This window comes from Musa acuminata, chromosome BXJ2-2, assembly GCF_036884655.1.
Source record: "Musa acuminata AAA Group cultivar baxijiao chromosome BXJ2-2, Cavendish_Baxijiao_AAA, whole genome shotgun sequence".
Taxonomy (NCBI): domain Eukaryota; kingdom Viridiplantae; phylum Streptophyta; class Magnoliopsida; order Zingiberales; family Musaceae; genus Musa; species Musa acuminata.
Genome location: NC_088339.1, coordinates 23,978,174 through 23,991,255, shown reverse-complemented (window position 1 = coordinate 23,991,255; position 13,082 = coordinate 23,978,174). Strand labels below are relative to the sequence as shown.

Sequence of the window (13,082 nt, the reverse complement as noted above, 5' to 3'; positions counted from 1 at the left end):
ATATCAGTACCGAATTTAGTTTCACATCGAAATTATATCCATTTAATTGTGTTGATAAATAGATTTTGTTGGATTTTTGTAAATTTTCTTTTAAATTATTATTTGCATTAACATTGAATTCCTTTTTATAACTTCCCAATGCTACATATAGAGAACTGCAACAGTTTTTCTACCTTTTTCTATCATTAGCATTGATTTAAAAAGTGAGAGGTTTGATTGACTTCTGAGTTGTAGATAAGGATGAGAATTATTTGGGATACATATTAGTTTCACTCGATTTAGAACCTAAAAACCTAACCCTATCTAAATTTAAAGAGAGAGAGAGAGAGAGATGTTAATTTAATATATTAATTAGTTAATTAACTAAATTAAAAGAGGGGGATTATTGATTACTAATTTAATATGTTAACTAAATATAACATGATATTTTTTAAAATTTAAATTATATCTCAAGCATATGATATTTCAATTTAATCTCACACTGAAAATATTCAATAGTTTGGGCCAATGATTTAAGCTCAACAAGTTATTTTGGTTATTGATATGAGGATTACGAGGTGTGATTAGCTATTGACATCTTTATTCGATTGATACATCATCTTCATTCGATTGACATGTCACCGTTAGCAACCCTTACCCCGTCAAATGTATTTGCTAGCATTGTTACCCACATGTCACATCATCACGATTATAACCACGAGCTTGAGCATCATGAGTTTTGTAGGGTACACCCCCTCCCCCAACATAATCTTATTACTTAGAATTCCTCTTGGCTCGGCACCACATCACTCGGAAATAGGTGATAATTTTACAAATTTATCTTTAGTTATTTCTTATTATATATTAATGAAAAATATTTCTACACCAGTCACAGATTGACAACTGGTCACCATTGAGAAGCTAATATGGAACGATCGGACACACATCCATAGGAAGAGTAGTCAACCTGGTGGACAGTGCATGACTAACTATGTGCTCGGGATTATACGGGTTGATGCTACACAGTTTAGGCCCAGATGGTCGACCCACGTTGTTATGAATGTATGTATCAACCACTCGCATGATCATGCTGAACAAAGCATCAACATCCATCAATAACCCACGTACCTTTGAGTCATCTCATATAAATATTAATTCCCTAACTCGGAGAGCAAAACGATCTATCTTACACTTTATAATCTACTCACTAACTTAAGCATCGATAAAATCGAGTTTAGATTCCACCTTCTGACATCGGTCTATCGTGCAACGGTGCACCAGAGACCAGATCGATCAAGTCCCACCTCGGGTCGACCACAATGAAACAACAAAGCCTCGAGATTCGGTCCACGATCGACCTTGTACATTCGGACCGAATCAAGTCGCAATGTCTCCCCTCCCACGATATAAAGTTATATAACATATATGATAATTTACTTGTGTGTTCTTTTATATTCTCTTTCTATAAAGTTACAAAAATATAATTTTTTTTATAAATATACATATATATATATATATATATATATATATATATATATATATTCTTTCGTATAGGTAAAAACAACTAAGTTTATGAGAGCACAGAAACAATAGCATAGCATGAGAGAGGTCATTAACTCAAATCATCAAATATTAACGATGAAATTGTCTTAAAGAGATTTGCATGCCTGTATAGCTAATCAAGTCCTTTTGGCTTATAGCTAATGTAGCAGATAGAGACTATGACGGGTTTATACTATATCCAAACCGTTATTTTGGCTCTGCAACATTAACCTGACTCCGAAACACTGACTGATACAATAAAATCACGTTACGTTGCACATAAATAACGGAAACATAAATGAAATAACAAGTTTTTATTGATACACACAATAAAGAACCGTTACTTACTATTCACATATCGGATTCGGGGTTACCGTTATATCACCATAACGGACCTTCATAAACTAAAACCCGGGGCCCGTTGGCTCCACTCGCCACCGCAAACGTCTTCGACGAGAGAACGAGGCGCAAGTGGCAACGGGAGGCCGGCGCGGGGAAACGGCGGAAGGGATGGTGGGGAAGAAGAAGGGCGTGCCCGAGTGGCTCAATAGCCCTCTTTGGTCCTCCAATCTCTCCGACGATCGCCGCAGCTCCCGCTACGAGACCAGAACCCTATCTCCGGAACCTTCTTCTCCTCCTCCGGCGCCGCCGCTGCCTGAGCCATCCCCTTCCCGGACGCGGCTCGCCGTGGCTCAGAGGTCGGAGATCGGAGCCCACTCCGGTGAGCTGAGCCCGTCTTGGTCATCGCTGGAGGAGGAATCCCGCGAGTCCCAGCTCCTGGCCGACTTCCAGATCACGGTTAGGGTTCTGTCACATGGATGCGCTGTGATCTTGTTTCTCTCTTATTTTCCCCTAGGATTTAATTGAACTTAGCGTCTTTGGTTCTCAGTTATCTAGTAGGATCATCAACCTAGGGGAATTGCGGAGGTTGGCATTCCAGGGTATTCCGCATGGCGTTCGTCCAACAGCATGGAAGGTCTTGAATGATTCCTTTTCAAGTTCTTTTTATCCCACTATTGTTGCCTTTTCTTTCAGCTTAGTCACCATGATTTGTGTCAAAATGCTCTTCTTTATTATAACTTGTAATCTGTTTAGTTTGTCGTAGCACAGGTAATATTTCTCCATTTAACATGGGGAATTATCAACAATTGATAGTAATTTGTCCAATAAAGAACATCTGACTACTGTTTCTTTTCCATTATATGGGAATTTATTGGTTTTTTTCTTTGTAGTTAACAGCTATTGTTGGGGTATTTGCCACTAGATCGCACGTTGTGGGCACATGAATTGGAAAAGAAGCAGACTCAATATTACACTTTAATGGACGAGCTTCTACGGAACCCCGTAAGTTTTTCGAGGGTTCTGGTACAGGTTTTGATATTGGATTCTATTGTTTATCTGTTAGGACCCTGTGAACCCACAAGGTTACAGTTGACATCCACTCGTATAGCTTTTTTCTTTTTTTTCCGCTTATTCCAATATGTTCTGGTCTTGCTGAAATATTCTGTTGCTAGTCAGTCGGAGATCACCCGTAGAATGGAAGATTCAGCTGGTTCCAAGAATGAAGACTTAAGTTGTCTAAGTACTGGCTTGCTTTCGAGGTCAAAGATTATTCATGGGGAACATCCTCTGAGTCTTATGAAGAGTAGCGTGTGGAACCAATACTTCCAGGTATTATTTTTTAAATCAAAGTGGGAATCGTGTTGAACAAATGGCTGAGTTATAAACTTAGTCTTATTGAGAATACCTTCTCATTTCTTATTTTTTGCCTTATTAATACTTCTCATGTTGATTTTGTTAGTTTGCCTCTTGTTCTATCTTTCATTTATTTTTGAATGAAAAATGGAAGCCTGATGATAGAGAACCATTCAGTCATCCTAATAATAGTGAGCCTTAGATTGTTATTGATTGGCCAAATAGCAAATTTTGAACAAGTTTGGCATGTTATTTCTCTGCCAGAAATCAGTATACCTTGTTCAACTTTGATCTACAAGTTCATGAATGGAAATACTGCCTTTATCTAGTTTATTGCACAATCAGCTTTTCTAGTTGCAAACGAACTGTAATAGTGCTTGAAGAAAGGCTTTTCCACCATGACTAGGTGTTCACCCCTACATTGCACGGTCAACAAATTGCAATGCATGTTAAGCAGAGCAACTTTCTGCCTTTTCAGAAAGTGTGGGTAATCATATATAAAAAGAAGAAATATATCACTATTTGCGCCATGTCTTTGGAATTTAATAAATTAGTAAGATCTAAGTGAAGGCATGAAGTCTGTGTGCCCTTATTATAATGCAATGCGGGATTTATAGGGATCTATCACTGTTATTTTCTTTTTAATAACTGGGCTATTACTGGTTAGTAGAATTAATCTGTATTTCATACTATTCTTGGTGATATATTGTTTCGAACCACATACTATTATTCATATCTGGATAGAGTTAGGGTACTTGGATCTTTTTGACTTTTATCTGTACTTGTATTTTCTAGTAAGTCAGGTCCTCATAATCATATAGGTGTATCTGCATTTGCATTTTTTGAGCAATCTAGAGGTCCTTCATTGCTTGGTGTTGACATATATAAACAAATTAACAATCTACACCAATCAGGAGGCAGAGATACTGGAGCAGATAGATCGAGATGTAAAACGTACTCATCCAGATATGGATTTTTTTTGTGGAGGCTCATCTCTTGCAAAATCTAATCAGGTGATTGTGTAATTTCAGTGTCATTCAGGTTTTTAGCTGTTAGTTTGATGCATCTGCTTCAACTCTGAGCTTTTTTTTTTGTCTTTTCAGGAAGCTTTAAGGCGCATACTTATTATCTTTGCAAAATTAAATCCTGGAATAAAATATGTGCAGGGAATGAATGAAATTTTAGCACCTCTGTTCTATGTATTCAGGAATGACCCAGATGAAACTAACGCTGTAAGGATAATGTTATATATGATGAATAAGTTACATGAGTGTTTTCACTTCTTTGTCGTTGTGTCTTCACTTTTTTTACTCTTGATAGGTAATGCCATGATATTGATGTTTAATCCTTGTCTGATAGTTGTGATAGCAAGGTAATTCAATTAGTTTGTTGTACTGCTTGTGGATTATATTGGACTATTTATTGAAGAAGTTTCTGGAATATGCTAAAGCAGTGTCATGAAGCAGATGCAACTTACCTATCTTCAATTTACTTATTGCTAGTTATTTACTTTCATTTTGATGAAAGAAAGATACTGAAAAGAAGATGGTATGAATCAAATGACTCATGGACTTATCCAATGGAATTAGAAACAGACTGATTCTTGTCTCTTGCAACTTTAAGTACAAAATTAACTCTTGGATGACTTTTTGTTGAATTATGCACTAAATGTTTGTGAAGTTTTGTTTCAAACTCATTGAGGAATTATTGGTGGAAAAATATTTGTGTGACGTATAACTGGGAACAAAGCTTGTTGTTGCAGAGAAATATGCTTTCCTGTCTTAATTTTTCCTGTTTCTATTTTCTGAAAAAATCTCTTTTAACCGATTGCTGATTATTATGGATGCAGTCTCATGCAGAAGTGGATACATTTTGCTGCTTTGTCGAGTTATTGAGCATGTTCAGGGACAACTTTTGCAAGCAGCTTGACAATAGCCTTGTTGGTATCCGTTCAACCATAGAAAAATTATCACAACTTTTAAAAAGGCATGATGAAGAGCTTTGGCGTCAATTAGAAGTCACAACAAAAGTGAGATTTTTTTTTTGCAAGTTTTGAAGCTTTCTATGATTTTATTAAGTACATATTTTTTGTTTAGAAGATTATCTGAATTTTCTTTTGACTTCCATGCTGCTAAACTGTAGTTATTTAAACGAACTGCTTTTTATTCTCAATTTGGTAATTGACAATTGCGAAAGGTTATTACCAATAAATAACTCAAAAATAAGTGAAGAAAAATGTTTTAATTGTTTTTGTGTTTTTATTCTCGATAATCGGAACATCTTCAATGAAATACATCCTCAAACAGTTACGATTTGTCTTATTGGAATAGAAGCCTACATGATAATTTATTGATTTCCTAATATTTTAAGATCCTAAAAGTTATACCGGAGCCATATACTTAATTTCCACTTGCAAGATACCACAGAGGAGGGAGCCAAGAAATGTGTTGTTTAAAATTACAAATTTTTTGTGGTTTCACCCAAGGATTTACTTATGGTGTAGTGTACTGGTGCTTTACCATATTGTAGTTGTAGATTGGTAGGGTTTTCCGGTACAGCATGTCTTTACTTACTGATCCGTTCTCTTCATTTACAGTTAAAATTGGCAATGAAGTTTGCTAGATTGATGATCTATAAAGGATGTTATGTTATTAATGCTTATTTCCTGCAAAAACTCTTTTATCCTTGCATCACATGGTGCTTTTATTTTATATTTCATATCTTTATTGACACTTTTGTACAAATTATGCACATTGAATGTAGTGATGTGTGGTCATGCATACATGCATTCACATGATGCAATTTAGAAAATGGAACCTGAATAAAGTTCTTTAGCTTCATTCGAGGTTGTGCTACACATATAACAATGACTGCCACGGCTACTGTCATACCTTGTAGCTATTAATCCCAGAAGCAATTGTTTGCGATGTTTCTGCTTGTGTTGCATGTAATTAGACTTTTCTGGTTGATTATTTTGGCTTGTACATATATGTAATGTATAAAGTGCAAAATGCATTAAGTTGCAAATTGATGATGGGTCTTTCCCTCATTTTTTGGCTTTGTTCTAAATTTCCTAGAACAGACTTGATACTTCATCGTTGACGCTTTAATGTTTCTTTCGTAGCGGACTCGTATTTTGATTTTCTATCATAACTTTTTGATCACCAGCTGTTTTTTGTGGGAAACCCAGGTAAATCCTCAATTCTACGCATTTAGATGGATCACACTACTACTGACTCAAGAGTTCAACTTTAGTGATTGTCTTCGCATTTGGGATACTCTTTTTAGTGATCCAGAAGGTCCTCAGGTAACTCGGGGCACTATTTCTGCTACCTCAACTTAATTGGTCCATTTGTTTGTTGAACAATTCATAGATGCATCTGGATTCTTTTGCAGGAAACCCTACTCCGAATATGCTGTGCTATGTTAATATTTGTTCGAAGGCGGCTCTTAGCTGGTGATTTCACTTCTAATCTCAAGCTTTTACAAAATTATCCAACTGTAAACATCAACCATCTCCTGCATGTTGCTAACAAGTTGCGAGGACCAACAGTTGACTAACCATCCATTCTTTCTACTTGCTTTTTTTCTGACACTTACGGCCATTAGCCGTTAGCTATATAAAATCTTAGAACATCAGACACACTGATGATCAGTGACTCGAGCTTCACAGGTTTCTGGTTTCTTAATAAGGATGGCTATTCTTTTTCAATGGATTTTCACTCCACGACCAAGAACTACCTGACTACATGGTTGCAATTTCCTTAAGTCCATGGTCGAATTATTGTGATTTATCAGTGTGCTGTTCTCGGATGAAACTTCGGCACACTTGAGTATTGGAAAATTACGGTAACTGTGGTTCAGAGATGTTTATTCAGAGTCCAACAGGGTTGTTCTGTGGTGGAGTTTCAACTGTTGTGAGAAAAATGAGTTGACTTATAGAAAACTTTCACCGATTTCACTTGTAGATAATGGGAGGCCTATATGCAAGGGGATCATTTTAGGTGTTTGATCCTCTTACATTTCGCTTTGGTACTCAAAATCATGCATTCGAAATTGTATTGGATACAGATAGTGGGTGATTATGACTTGATGCATGCATCTATTATTGTGATTAGGAATGTTTTAAGATACATGCCCCTATTGTATCTGTCCTGAGGATGCATTACCTGTTGTATGGATTTAAACTGTGTTGTTCTCACACTTTTGAGTAGATGGGCTTTGGTATATCTGCTTATAATGTGATGAGTGGATGTCTTCTATTCCCTTGCCTTCTTCTCAAAGGCGGCTCTGCCCTACCTAACACTAAAGGCTCGGTGAGGATCCTCTCCAACTATCCTTTGAAATTGGAATCTCGAATTCCCGTCGCTCGTCCATCCATCGGTATGAATCCGGGCATTCTTCGTGGGCCCGACGGTCCACTTAAATATCAACGGTAGGTTAGGACGAAACACGTACGGTGATCGGAGAGGATCCTTCCGAACACCGTCCGCCCTTTGGCTACCTCGACGAGTCCGCAGAAGCGAGAAAAGATATTTGACCCTTTCGTTTCATAAAAAGGTCCCCAACTTATTCGGCATTTCTCTTAGAACCCCTCAAGCGGAATTTATATTTGCACCCCTACGAAGATGTGTAATTACGTGTTCCATTTGCCAAAGATGTGATTCTTGTGCGTGCATCCAAGAAATATAGCGCTAATACAAAAATAAAATACAATCTTTTGAGAGGTTTATATGTAAAAGTTCCAAATTTGCCTTATGTTAGGTGAAGGACTGATACGTAAAATAAATATCGTGGAGGGATTTCCCTGAAAGATGCACCAAAGATCAAGAGCTACAGATCAAGTCATTCCTCTATTTCAACGCCCGGCAGCTCCCACTTCCGTGCTTCAGTCACCCAACCCCGTCTCCTTCTCGCACCCCTCGAACCCTAGAAGGAAGCCTCGAAGGAGGAGGAGATGGCGGTGGAGTCGGCTGTTCTGTCGCGGATCGGGCTGGCAGGACTGGCTGTGATGGGCCAGAACCTCGCCCTCAACATCGCCGAGAGGGGATTTCCCATTTCCGTCTACAACCGCACCGCCTCCAAGGTCGACGAGACCGTCGGCCGTGCCGCCGCAGAGGGCGGCCTCCCCCTGTCCGGTCACCGCTCCGCCCAGGACTTCGTTCTCTCTCTCCGCCGCCCCCGCTCCGTCATCATCCTCGTCAAGGCCGGCGCACCCGTCGACCAGACCATCGCTGCCCTCTCCCACTTCATGGAGCCCGGCGACGCCATCATCGATGGCGGCAACGAGTGGTACGAGAACACCGAGCGCCGGATCCGCGAGGCCGCCGCCCGCGGGATCCTCTACCTCGGCATGGGCGTCTCCGGCGGCGAGGACGGCGCCCGGAACGGCCCTTCCCTCATGCCCGGCGGGTCCCTCCAGGCCTATCAGAATGTCGAAGACATTCTGACCCGCGTCGCTGCCCAGGTGGACGACGGGCCCTGCGTCACATTTGTCGGTGAGGGCGGCTCTGGTAACTTCGTCAAGATGGTCCATAATGGCATCGAGTACGGTGACATGCAGCTCATCTCTGAGGCCTACGACGTGCTCAGGATTGTTGGTGGGCTGTCTAATGCTGAGCTTGCGGAGACCTTTGCCGAATGGAACCGTGGCGAGCTTGAGAGCTTCCTCATCGAGATCACTGCCGACATATTTGGAGTTCGCGATGAGCATGGTGATGGGGAGCTTGTTGACAAGATCCTAGACAAGACCGGGATGAAGGGGACTGGCAAGTGGACAGTTCAGCAGGCAGCTGAGCTTTCAGTTGCTGCCCCGACCATTGCGGCCTCTCTCGACTGCCGGTACCTTAGTGGCCTCAAGGATGAGAGAGAGGCTGCCGCCAAGGCTCTTGACCAAGCTGGGATCGGTAGCGGTGACTTTATCAGCGGCCGGTCTGTCGACAAGAAACGCCTAATTGATGACGTCCGGCAGGCTCTCTATGCTTCCAAGATCTGTAGTTACGCCCAAGGTATGAACTTGCTCAGAGCTAAGAGTGCTGAGAAGGGATGGAATCTCAATCTCGGGGAACTTGCAAGGATTTGGAAGGGAGGGTGCATTATAAGGGCGAGGTTTTTGGATAGGATTAAGAAGGCTTATGAGCGAAATCGGGGACTTGCGAACCTGATTGTGGACCCTGAATTTGCAAGGGAGATGGTGCAGAGGCAGGCAGCATGGCGGAGGGTTGTAGGACTTGCAATTGAAGCTGGAATCAGCACGCCAGGTATGTGTGCCAGCCTTGCATATTTCGACACTTATCGCCGGGCAAGGCTGCCTGCAAACCTGGTGCAGGCACAGAGGGATTACTTTGGGGCACACACCTATGAGCGAGTTGATCGCCCAGGATCATTCCACACTGAGTGGTCCAAGATCGCAAGGCAGAGCAAAACTGGTGCAGGCATCCTTAACTGAGTCTCTTTGGTTTGATGTATTGGTGGTAATAAGTTGATTAGGAGCCATGTTTTCTGGTTGTTGTTATCTTACTGCAATTTAAAGGTACAATTTTATTGTTAAATAACAGTTGCATCTGCTGAGATCTGCCTGCAGAGAACAAATTTTTGTTTATGATAGTTGTGCATCAAAGTGTGATGTATAGACATTGCTAGCCTATCTAGATTCTCATGATTATGTATTTGCAATTTAATCGTCTTATGCTTTCTTGTTATTTGCATATTGGCTTTTGTGTTACCAGGACTGTATTTATTTAGTTCTGGTTGCTTTGATTAAAGAGGAAAGTATAAAAATGTTTTTTTGTTAAGGTCATTATATTGCCGATTATTTAGTTCACACTGGAACTGCATCTCTGAGTCTTGTTGGTTTACTTTTGTAGATATACATTCCATATGGTTCAGCTAAATATTTTGTGCAGATACAACAGATTTTTTTTTTTTACAATGCTGTAAATAATGTGGCTGGTAGTTTTACAACTTTGTCTTATGGTTGGCATATGCTATTGACTGGATAATAGCATGTTTAGGAGATTATTTTTTATCATTGTAATGAACAAAGGTAAGCTTTGACTCATCAGTTACTTTAATTTGACAATTAAGAAAGGAAGAATTAGTTAAGATTGTGGTTCTAGAAACTTGCTATTCAGCTTAGGTTGCATTTGGATTTTCCTAGATATTAGGCCTGATGTGGTTAACTTAGAGCAATGTCCCAATATGTTCTAATTCTCACAGATTGTACTGAAGTTGTCATTGTTATTATCACAAAACGAAATTGAATTCTAGCTCTAAAGTCTAAATTGTTTCAGATGGTTTTCTTTTTTCAAAAATATCATCCTGGTTTCCTGTTTTGTATTTAAAAAATACAGATTCGATTCTCAATAGCCTTGGGATGAGCCAACTAACAAGCTCTTTTTTAATACATGAGTATATTTGAAATCCTAACCTTAACAATTCAGATGACAGCATAGATACCACCTAACTTACAGAAATGAAACAGAATCAAATCTCCTTTCTGATGGCTTCTGCTAAGAGGCATGCATGTTTAACCACCATGCATGTACTTTGCAAAGAATTTAACAGTAAATTCTATAATATGCCTGTCTGTTGTCCATGGATGCTTGACTTATGGCATATAAATCCTTTAAGATTATCAATGACTGTTACCAAATTCACACACCACAGGTATGATGTGCTTACATCTGATAAGATCCTCATGTGCTGTCAAGCCGGAGTACTTCCACTGAGAAGCCCAGGTCTGTGTTCTATATCTTGCAAAATCTACTTTAGTCTTGTTCTACAGTTTTCTTGTTCCTCTTAATACAAGGGCAAATATTGGGTTCACACAGTATTAGATACATAATGAGAAAATTTCGTGAGAAAACTTGTTTCAAGAAAAAGTAGAAGAAATATATCTCGGTTGTAGAGATGAAGATGTCCATCTTTCAGTAGAATTGGTGAGGTCAAGGTTAAAAGCCTTAAAAGAGATATGAATTTGAAGGAGGAATTGATAGGAAATGTGTTGGTTAAAGGAAATTGATTGTCATTCTACTTATCTGCCAGTTGTTCTGACTCATACTATGCTACCAGTATTAAAAAAAAAAAAAGGTTCCTTAAAGTGACCCTTCATGGCTGAATGCTAAGGATGATGTATCTTGCTTCAAATCTTTGATAACTTGCTCGAATTTGTCCAACCTGGCTTAAAATGTGCTTGGAGGTCCATGCAAATTAAGTTTTTGTTTTTCATAGCAACTGTCTGATATTATCAGTGTCAATGTTGTATACAGTTATGCTCTGAAGCAAGGATGGATTGAACTTCAATGTTGCAAATATTCATGGGCTATCTGTTAATTAGTTTTGTTGATGAGGAAATCAAGCATGCATTCACCTCCTACACCTAAATTTCTTTTGATAAGTAAGGTGCTTTAGACATTGAGTACATCTGTGTTTTTATAACCATACTATTCAGAAGTTGGAAGAGTCGACGGAAGATGGATAGATCAGACTAGATAAGAATATGGTATTTAGGTATTTTGGTTTTGTTGAGTCCGTGGTATCCTTAGTAGCATTACTCTAGCAAGGTTTACCGAAGGCTTATTGGATCAGCATGGGAGATTAAATAGCCAACGTTAGCCGAACAAAAGTAAAAAACAATGCTTCTGTAGTGTGTCTCATGGAAGAACAGTACCTGTTGGTGTTGGCAGTGGCATTATGTTGGAAGGATATGTTAGGCTGACATGGCTGGCGGTTGGCATGCTTGGTATGGGTAAGCCATGATTCATCATATCATTGGATTACAATAAACTGATATCAATAGTATAATATGAATAACACATGTTAAATATATTTGAATGCCCAGTTATTCTACATTCCTTATACTTATTATTGCTGAAATAGACATTTATATTGTGGGCTGTTAATTGTCTTTGTCATGTATGTGTTTTTCGAATAACAATTTGTCATGATGAAGAACTTCAATACTTTCTCAATTCTTACCCTAAATCCATGTATTGACGATAATAACTATCATCTCTGTTCATTCTTCTTTTGTAATGATTTTCTCTTGTGATGAGATTGGTCGCAAGATTTTGTCTCCTCTCTCTGGATTGTGTACCTTCAAGCTGCTCATCAATCGAATGGTTGGGTTATTCTATTCGTTTATTACATGTACAGAAGCTGATTACTTGGCGTAGCTTTGAAGAACTGTTGGAATCTTGGATTAGGATGTTGTTTGAATAGTTGACTCATTCCATGCGAATAGCAGTTGTCAATAACATGTTATTGGTTTAATAATGCAAGTGGTGGTAATATGTTCCAACTTGCATCTTAAATCATGTGTGCCTCATAAATATACATGTAATTACTTGTCGTTAAGTCAATGTGGTATTACTTTTATATGAACCAAGCCTTAGAAATATCAAAATATTTCTACTCTGTTTTTTTCTGTAGTCATCCTCCAAAGCTTTCTTTTTGCTTCTCTGTGCAAAAAGTTCAGTATCACTTCTCTGAAATATATGAGTCTTAGTGACTGGTTCTTCATTTTTGCTCTGGTTGATAGAGCTGTTATGTCCTCTTCTCATTTCTTTTAGCATCTAATTTCTTGACAGTGAATCCAAAGTCTTCTTCTTATTTGCAATTGCCTATTTCTCCCAGGTCATGGAAGATCACATCATTCTGTTCTCATGACATGTCTAAAAAAGCAGCTCTTGCCCTCTCTTTACTCTTCTCCATACATGAGTACCATCATACATAGCACTTAGGCTTTTTCCCGACATATTTATGCTTGCCATGATTCTTCACTTGATGCTTTGTGTGCTAATGAGGTAGAACTGTTAAAGACTCAAAGGTTCTCTCTCTTTTGTCTTATAATTGCTGGATCTCTA

The 13,082-nt window shown here is 39.0% G+C and overlaps 2 protein-coding genes across 2 annotated transcripts; both read left to right on the top strand.

Annotated features, from left to right (window-relative positions):
* Positions 1–1,960: 1,960 nt before the first annotated feature.
* On the top strand, positions 1,961–7,417 carry LOC135605476 (uncharacterized). Its single transcript, XM_065095610.1, has 9 exons — positions 1,961–2,319; positions 2,411–2,497; positions 2,761–2,865; positions 3,040–3,192; positions 4,131–4,229; positions 4,320–4,448; positions 5,066–5,245; positions 6,407–6,523; positions 6,613–7,417. The coding sequence occupies exons 1-9, from the start codon at positions 2,032–2,034 to the stop codon at positions 6,775–6,777; spliced, it is 1,323 nt and encodes a 440-aa protein (XP_064951682.1). The 5' UTR covers positions 1,961–2,031; the 3' UTR covers positions 6,778–7,417.
* Positions 7,418–8,073: 656 nt separating this feature from the next.
* On the top strand, positions 8,074–9,904 carry LOC135605474 (6-phosphogluconate dehydrogenase, decarboxylating 3, chloroplastic-like). The gene has a single exon (XM_065095608.1). The coding sequence runs from the start codon at positions 8,174–8,176 to the stop codon at positions 9,662–9,664; it is 1,491 nt and encodes a 496-aa protein (XP_064951680.1). The 5' UTR covers positions 8,074–8,173; the 3' UTR covers positions 9,665–9,904.
* The last annotated feature ends 3,178 nt before the right edge of the window (positions 9,905–13,082 follow it).

Bases quoted from the DNA above. Each gene is read 5' to 3' on its own strand.
- LOC135605474 (XM_065095608.1), top strand. From the start codon at position 8,174: ATGGCGGTGGAGTCGGCTGTTCTGTCGCGGATCGGGCTGGCAGGACTG.
- LOC135605476 (XM_065095610.1), top strand. From the start codon at position 2,032: ATGGTGGGGAAGAAGAAGGGCGTGCCCGAGTGGCTCAATAGCCCTCTT. The intron at 4,230-4,319 runs GTGATTGTGTAA...TTGTCTTTTCAG, and splicing joins CTCTTGCAAAATCTAATCAG to GAAGCTTTAAGGCGCATACT. The intron at 4,449-5,065 runs GTAAGGATAATG...TTATGGATGCAG, and splicing joins ACCCAGATGAAACTAACGCT to TCTCATGCAGAAGTGGATAC.